Below are 8,241 nucleotides of genomic sequence, written 5' to 3'. Positions count from 1 at the left end.
ATCCTTTTGCTTTCTTTATTTTCTTTCTTTTTTCCTTTTTTTTCTTTTTTGGCATAAAAAGACAAACTAAGAAATTAAAAAATAAAGACTAAAACTTTTTAAAAAACATACACAAAATTTTTTTTAAAAAAAAACTTAGGAGGAGGTCTATTCGCTTGTGGCCGCCACCCCGTCATTAGTGGGGCGTTGGCCATGGCTAGCGGGATCACCGGTGACTGGCCAAACCTAGGGAAGGGTGGCAACTCTCTCTTGAATCTAGCGAGGACCAAGCTCTCACCTTTGGTCAGAGACCCTGTCAGCCATGTCTGATGCCCCACTAGTGATAGGGTAGCAGCCACAAGTGAGGGAGGGCTCGCTGCTAACCCTCTGCCTAAGGTTTTTTTTTTTTTAGCCTTTTTTCGGTTTGTCTTTTTATGAACAAAAAGAGAAAAGGAAAAAAAAAATTAGAAAAAGGACGAAAATGCCCTTGACCGGCCGAAAAGGTCAAGTCCTTCTTTGATATTGACATGACCATTTTAGGCCATTATTTGAAAGAAATTTATTTAATTAAATGATGTCACTTTATGTCTTTACTTGAGGTGAGGTTCACTTCAAACCCTTATTTGAAAAATCGATGATATTTAGGGCCTTTATTTGGAATTTTTTAAAAAACTTTTGCCAGTATTTCAACTAAGCTGTAGAGGTTAGATATGTAACATTCACATCATAATATCCATGTCCTATTCCCGTCATAATATTCATGTCCTAAACCTTTTGACGATTTGAAATTGTAGACATTTTGGCTAAATATCCAAATAATAGTTTTAGAATTAAATTTACAAATCTTCAAAATATTTGATTAAACTGATACAATTGTAAGATTTATAACTAAATTTGTACAATTGAAAATCTTATGATTGAATTGATCACTGTACAATAAATTTAGGATTTTTTGGACAATTAAACCAAAAAAAAATTAAAGACAAAAGATGTAATGAGTCAAGACACTTTTCAGGAAACTTTCTAGAAGATATGATGTCTTCCATAAGAATGCAATAACGTACTTCCTTTTTTATCTGTACAATTAAACGGTGTTCTTTGTTTTTGAATTCAAACGCAAAGAACGATATAGAAAGATAGTGTAATCGTTAGAGAAGAAGAAAATACTTGGTCCAATCTAATTCATCCACATTAAACGGTGTTCTTTGTTTATGAATTCAAACGCAAAGAACGATATAGAAAGATAGTGTAATCGTTAGAGAAGAAGAAAATACTTGGTCCAATCTAATTCATCCACATTCCAACCTTCCGAAATAGCCTCGCACTGTTCTGGACGTTGGAGAATCATTGGGACACCGTTTCAATGAAACTCGATGGTAGAAATAAAAACTTTCTGCACAGCCACCGTTTAAAATTCCATTGAACCAGCGTTGGTCAAAGTCAAACGATTTTTTATTTTCTTCTATATAGTCCTTTTCTTTTCAATTTGTCTCCAATACAAAAAAGCTAAATATTCAACATAAAATACAATTCGATCATCACGAATATTGTTTATTGTTTGTGATTACATAATCGGCCACCACACAAAGCACGGAATGACATGTGCTTCTCTGCCGAAGCCCAACAATAGACTTCATGTAAAACAGTTTCGACATCTTAGAGCTCACAGAGCCACCCTAAAATACTAAGAAAGACACATAAGATCAAAGGGTCTCTCCACAAGCAAGACCGTTGGTCAATAATGCATGCCTAATCGAGGGGCACGGGTTCGTATATAGCCGACGCAAGATAGTCCTTGGTATCATTACTGGGTTGGCCGAATCCGTCTCCACATCCGTAAAAAGTATGACAAATTCGTGCCGTGTTTACACAGGCACCAAGAAAAGGCCCTAATCTGGGAATCCTGTAGTCTTCAAACACGGCTCTATTCATCCACTTCCAGGCCTCACGCACCATATGCATGATGTGTTCGCGTGCAGCCTCTTCCGATGCCCCGGTTTCATTCATGTAGCATTCCAGCGCCTTCAAGTTGTCTCCTCGTGCCACTTCATGCTAAGCATGGACAATTATTGTTGGGTTACAACCATAAGTCCAAATACTCTTCTCACTTTCGTATCGAAGAAATAAAAAAGAAGATGTACTCTTTTTTTCTTATGAACCACTATTTGCAAGGAGAAGAACAATATAAAAGTAAGTTACCGATGATGTACTGAAATCATTGAGGAGTCGAGTCATCTTGCATGAACAACGCATGATGCTTGGGATTTTCGACACGTAATCAAGTCCCTCTTCCGTCAATTTATCCGTGGTTAGGAAGTAACTGGGCAACAAGAGAACCAGCTCTCCGGATGAACTCGTCGCAACGTCAATGTATTCCTTCAGGGTCGGTTTAATGCCCTTGCTGCGCCAATGGACCTCCTTCAGGTACGCCATGCATTGATCGGCCCACTATAGGTTTGAAATCCGGAAAAGTGTGTCAATGACCAAGTCAAGGGACGTTCTTTTCTTATACTTTTTCGGACTCTCAAACAATCAAAGAGAAGTCATAACGAAAGTTAGAAGTAGAAAAATGAATCAACTGACATGGACTAAAAATTATCAGGTGAAAGATTTAGCAAGTCAAAATTACCACTCTCCGCAGGTAAGGGATGGGGTTGATTCCTCGCTCTCTCATCGTCCAATACCCAATTTCGTTGGTCGTGTTGTACATGGTCATGAAACTATCCCTTATTATTGGAGGAAGCCTATCAATGTCTGTGATGTCCCACCTTGATAAGTTATCACAATTTCAGCAATTTTACAAAATTTACCGCCATTCAATACACTTCTTAGTAATAATAACGAAGATTAATGCCAACCATTACTTTATTAGGCCAAACCACCAACATAAACCATGATATGTCCAAAACGCATTGAAGAATTTATTTCATAATATAAAATTTTTAGTATTTTTTTTTCCATCTCATTCATAGGCTAATTAATTATGTCTTTTTTCTTGGTAGTCATAGTTACAAGAGAAAATGATGACAGTGGTGATACTAGGCAAACCTGACAATGAAATCTGTTAAGAGCTCAAGTTCTTCTGGCATCCCATATATATCATAAACATCATCAATAAGTATCACCATACTAGCAAGCTTCCCATTAATTTCTCTGTAAGCTGTATGTAGAGGTTCGAAAACCATACTATTGCTCCAAAAATAGCTTTCCACTATCCTGTCCCTACAAAAGGTCATCTTGTTCACCCCAAGTTCAACCCACCACCTGAAAAAATTGTCGTGATGATTAAGTCGATCAAAATGCGCTCCCACGCTGTCAGATTGATTGTGTACCTTGTCAGATTGCTGACTTCCTTCCTGTAGACTGACTGCACTAAATTGAAGTCTAATTTAGCCAATCGTAGCAAAGAGGGGATCATGTCTTCCTGTTTCTTGTACATGTCAATGAACCACCGAGCCTCCAACCTGTTTGGCCTCCAATGGATTGGCATATCTAAAGCATGACTCACGTGGCTCGCTAAATTAGTGGGAATTTCGTTGAGGTTTAGATCCTTCAAATGCTTAGAAGCAAAGGTCCAAGCTTCATCGATTATGGTTTCACCTTCCAATCCATGAAAAGAAGCTTCATAAAGACCAAGAAGCCCCATCACGTCTTCATTCAGCGATTCATTGAATGTGCCCGTCTTGCTCATAAATCTTTGAAACACATCTATATGTCCAACAAAAGGATTGGAAGGGTAAATTTTGATGCATCAACATGATTTACAAATGTTTTATAGTTGATGAGTACCTTGCGGTATGTTGTATCCATGTTGTCTGAGTAGCCAGAATCGAAGGGAAACGACATCAAGATTGTCCGAAAGTTGAGCATCTTCGGTGTTTTTATAGATGGAACTTAGAGCATTCTTGATCTCCGTCTCGAATTGGTATGCTAGTCCTAGTCTTTGAACCATGTCAATGAACTTGAGCTTGGCCACCTGATTCATCTCCTTGTCAAATAGACCCTTGACTTCTTTCTTCAACCTTTGAACTTCCTCCGAACATTTATCCTCCTAGCACATGAAAAACTCTGAAAAATGAGATCTTAATCGAAGTTAATGCACAAGCACTGTTGAGCTCTTGCCTTTTTGTTGGGAATATGCCATTTTGACCAGGTTTATCGATATCTCCTATAGAATATTGTTGTGGTTGGCCGTAGATTTGATAACTTGGCAATGGATGAAGGTGCAAATTGATTTTACATATCTCGAATGTCATATATAAATCGTATACAGAAGTTTACAATATGTATACATCCATAAACCAGATTCAAAATACAGTTTGTCCTTTGTTTCCATGTCGTTTTGGGATTTATGGATCCGTCCCCCAAAGTAAAGTAAAGAAAATAGGGAAACAGTGCAACTCGGTCACTAAACTTATGTTTTTTTTTTTTTTTTCTTTTCTGTCGTCAGCATGGTACCTTAAATTTGAGCACGGCAAAGTGAAACTGAGGTATTAATCGATGCCAAACAAAAGCATAATACTCAAATAATCAGTGTCATCATGGAATAAATTGTTACCGAAATGTCAGAACCATAGACCAAAAAAATTGTTGAGAAATTTTTCCAAGTTTGAGGACCAAATGTGAATATTTCCCATAGTACTTAAGCTAGGCTGGGTTTTGTGCCCAAAAAAACGAACGTGTAATTAACACTGAGTGACTGCAAAAAGTCATAGTCCCAAACGCTAGGTTGCCAATTCGCTGAATGTCTCCCGATCTCTTGAACTTCAATCTTCGAAGCACATGTTACGAATTGAGCACCGGAGGTGGTGGAGGAGGTGGTGGCGGAGGAGGAGGAGCGGAGGTGCCTAAAGAATAAGAGAGAGGGCTGGTTATGGTGAATTGAGGAGGGGAAGAAGCTTGTTGACAATGCCGGAAGAGCCATTGCGAATTCTGTTGTGAGTCACTTAATATGCCAACTATCCTTTATATAGGGGTTGGTCTGTGTTGGAAATTGTGATCCATTTTCTCTAAAACTATCTAAAAACTACTGACTTAATCATGAAGGCGAGAACGTTGGCAGCAACATCTGAAGATTGTCTAGAATTTTTTAGAATGGAGGCTGCTAGCTGAATCTAGAAATTCACGTGGAAATGCAAGCAAGCAGAAGCATGGGAAACACGTTTTCTTCATTAGCAAGTAGCCGAAAGAATGAAGCAAAGTTTCTTCATCAAACTCCAGCTAGAGAAGTCTACGTGCATGGGAAACACATTTTTTTCATTAGCAAGCAGCTGAAAGAATGAAGCAAAGTTTCTTCATCAAACTCCAGCTGTCAAGAACTTATTGAAGGCTGAGGCGGTGAAGAAGAGAAAAATTGAAAATAAGTCAACAATGGCTGCTTAACCATGAAGAAACAAGGATCAAGAGTACGTGGGCTGCAAGAATATTTTGGAGAAGAAGAAAATGAGTGGTCTTCCAACTATACTACGGTGGTGAAAAAGTCAAAATTGTCTAGCTGTCTTGGGTGGTGACTAAACGAGTCTTCTTTACAGCAGGAAAAAGAAAGGTATGGACGAAACACTTGTATATTCATGAAGTTAGAAGTACCAGATATTCCTAGAGGCAAACCATCATAAAAATATTCATCCTTCCATTTTTCTTAACAAAATATTCTCTTGCGAGCGCATTTTGACTTCAGCCTAATAGCAACAAAAATGTACACTGATTGCCTCACTTGGTCGTCAACTTGTGCAGTATCAATTGAGAATTTTTGTGGAAAAAGTTTTTGATGCTTGTCAACATTAGTGTCTGACAAAGGAACATGTCACAAGATATAAAAACCACAGAATTAGACAAGCCTACTTATTGAAAAGATTGAAAGAAAACAATCGGACACAATTTAGCAAGTACCTCCAGTAAGATCGAGAAATTAAATCAATTAATGACGCGCTTAAGTTGTTATAAGCTTGAGCAACCAGAAATTATCTATTAAATAGACATATGATATTAGTGATTCTGTCAACAATCAACATAATGCTAAATTATGAGAGTCCATAGAGGAAACGGTAAATTTTTCAATTGAAAGCGGTGGCCAATGAAAATTAGACTTCTAAATCAGCCTTATCAGATAAAACTCATCAATTTCTAAAACTTTTACAACCGCTACGGTTCATCAACCATCCCAAAGAATTGCAATAACCTGAAGCAACAAATTTATTGAATCGGCCATCTAGGAATGATTTGCCAGGCATGAAGCACTAAGACAAACTAATTGTTTGGTTGATTGATTCAATCCGAAGACACTAATTGATTGCACTGAAATCCCAAGCAGAGAGCAAAAATGATGAGCAATTCAGCATTGTCAGACTAAGTAATCAGCTCCTCTCTACTCAACTCGAGATGAGATGAACCATTCATCTGCCTTTTGACGCAAATAAGTAATATCACGACCAAGGGACTGGCATCTAAAATTTGCTATGTTAAAAACTTTGCCGTTTTTTGGTCCATATATTTGTATGTTGACAATCATAAGGCCATGTTGACAATCAAAAGTCAAAATGCAGCACCTTTGTGAGTCAACCTGACCAAAAAACCTGCACCATCTTCAGAAATCCACTCTCTTCTTCCACCATGCACAACATCTTGAAATCGCTGTCACCAATTCTTGATCCATTTTCTAAGGGAAAAGCCATACAGCTCTTTGCCAAACAACTAAAAATCAAAATCATCTAAAGCAAAATGCTTACAAAGAGGTTTTGGAATGTCAACGGAATAAGTTTCTGTTATGAGGTTGAGATCTAACAAGTCAAGCATGCGGTTTGTTGTGACTGCCATCACAGCTCACTACATGAGCATTCAATTAGTTGGTACATTTCGAGAGGAAAAAATAAAAAAGTATTCGAAAAATGTTTTGTGTACTCTATCTTCTCTTTTGATCTCCGTTACTTCTCTACCTTTTTTTTTTTTTTAATTCTCATCGACTTAATTCAACTTTGCAATAACATAGGTAGACAGAGATATAAATTATATGACAAAACCTCCATATCCTTATATGATAAGGGAATAGCTTCAGCTAGTAGTACTTAATATCTCAATATGGACATAATATGAATCTAAATGACAACTGAATAGTTTACTTAGTATCATCACCATTGCTTCAAGCAACCGCCAACACTGAATGCATCAATCAATTATGACCTCAATCTGCCCAAATACTAAACAGGAGGCATGTTAAACAGGAATGCCTACCAGCTTTCTGACACTGTTGAAGCATCGAGCAAAACCAATATCCGAGTAAAGCTTGGATCTCCAACATACTCAGCAATTTGATAAAACCTCCATATCCTTTCTTGTTGTTGTTCTCTTCTCCTTTTGTCTATAGTTTTACCTTTTGATTTACTCTTTAGAACCATAGCACCTTTACACTCTTTTTGACTCTTGTCTTTTTGAGTGTTTGCCTGTTGCTGCCAGCCTCCTCCCCTGTTTTTCCTTTTCGGTAAAGTCAACACAAATCTTACCCTTACCCCCCAAAAAAAAAAAAAAAAAAAAAAAAAAAACCAACTCCTAACTATCTGGCTATCAGCATCGCGGACTACCCTAGTATCTCAGTCAAAATCCCTATCCACTAGACTACCCCGCTATCTCGGTCAAAATCCCTGTCCACTAGACTCCCTTGGACACGCTTAACAAAATGAAAACCAGACCCCCACGCTTGCGTAATGCAGTCTCAATATATTACGATCTACCCCTTGAATAAGTGCTTTGCTCTCATCCATCAATATATCACACATCTTCAGTCCGACGACATCAACCGCCCTTTGCCTTTTTCACATACAATTTCCCACCTTTCAATCTGCCTATCCGGAAACATCCTCCCCTTCCCCCACCCTTTTCCCCTCTTCCCATCCATAACCCCTCTAAGATACACCACCGCAAATTCATCCACAGGCATATCCTCGTGCCCCGTATCATGCCTCCAACTTCGCCAGCTCCTCCCTCAGTTTCAGCCGGGAACCATCTGTGCTATGATAGTTCACACGCTTCAAGCTTGACCTAAAATTTTGGCTCAATTTATGATGTGATTCCTAAAACTTTAATTTATTTAATATGATTGTTGAACTTTGATTTAATTTAATGTGCCATGTCATTCCTAAACTTCTAATATTTTCAATGTGATCCTTAGTATGTTGGTACATGTTTAGTGTCAACCTAAATGTATCAGCTGAGGAGACGTGAAGATTAAGCCCGAAGATAATTGTTGTTTGGTATAGGAGGAGAGAGAAA

At 38.0% G+C, this 8,241-nt stretch overlaps 1 protein-coding gene across 1 annotated transcript; it reads right to left on the bottom strand.

Annotated features, from left to right (window-relative positions):
* Nucleotides 1-1,618: 1,618 nt before the first annotated feature.
* Nucleotides 1,619-7,909, bottom strand: LOC104452559 (monoterpene synthase-like). Its single transcript, XM_039317356.1, has 8 exons — nucleotides 7,803-7,909; nucleotides 6,552-6,669; nucleotides 3,769-4,030; nucleotides 3,312-3,687; nucleotides 3,028-3,243; nucleotides 2,609-2,747; nucleotides 2,179-2,427; nucleotides 1,619-2,031 (listed from the first exon to the last, which is right to left on the bottom strand). Exons 1-8 carry the CDS (start codon nucleotides 7,907-7,909, stop codon nucleotides 1,729-1,731), a joined length of 1,770 nt encoding a protein of 589 aa, XP_039173290.1. The 3' UTR covers nucleotides 1,619-1,728.
* Between the last annotated feature and the right edge of the window lie 332 nt (nucleotides 7,910-8,241).

This window comes from Eucalyptus grandis, chromosome 7, assembly GCF_016545825.1.
Source record: "Eucalyptus grandis isolate ANBG69807.140 chromosome 7, ASM1654582v1, whole genome shotgun sequence".
NCBI classification, from domain to species: Eukaryota; Viridiplantae; Streptophyta; class Magnoliopsida; order Myrtales; family Myrtaceae; genus Eucalyptus; species Eucalyptus grandis.
Note: the sequence above shows the minus strand (reverse complement) of the source record. Positions and strands in the feature narration are given on the sequence as shown.

Bases quoted from the DNA above. Each gene is read 5' to 3' on its own strand.
- LOC104452559 (XM_039317356.1), bottom strand. From the start codon at position 7,909: ATGCCTGTGGATGAATTTGCGGTGGTGTATCTTAGAGGGGTTATGGAT. The intron at 2,748-3,027 runs GTTTGCCTAGTA...TAACTTATCAAG, and splicing joins TTAACAGATTTCATTGTCAG to GTGGGACATCACAGACATTG. The intron at 2,032-2,178 runs GTAACTTACTTT...GTCCATGCTTAG, and splicing joins ATGATTTCAGTACATCATCG to CATGAAGTGGCACGAGGAGA.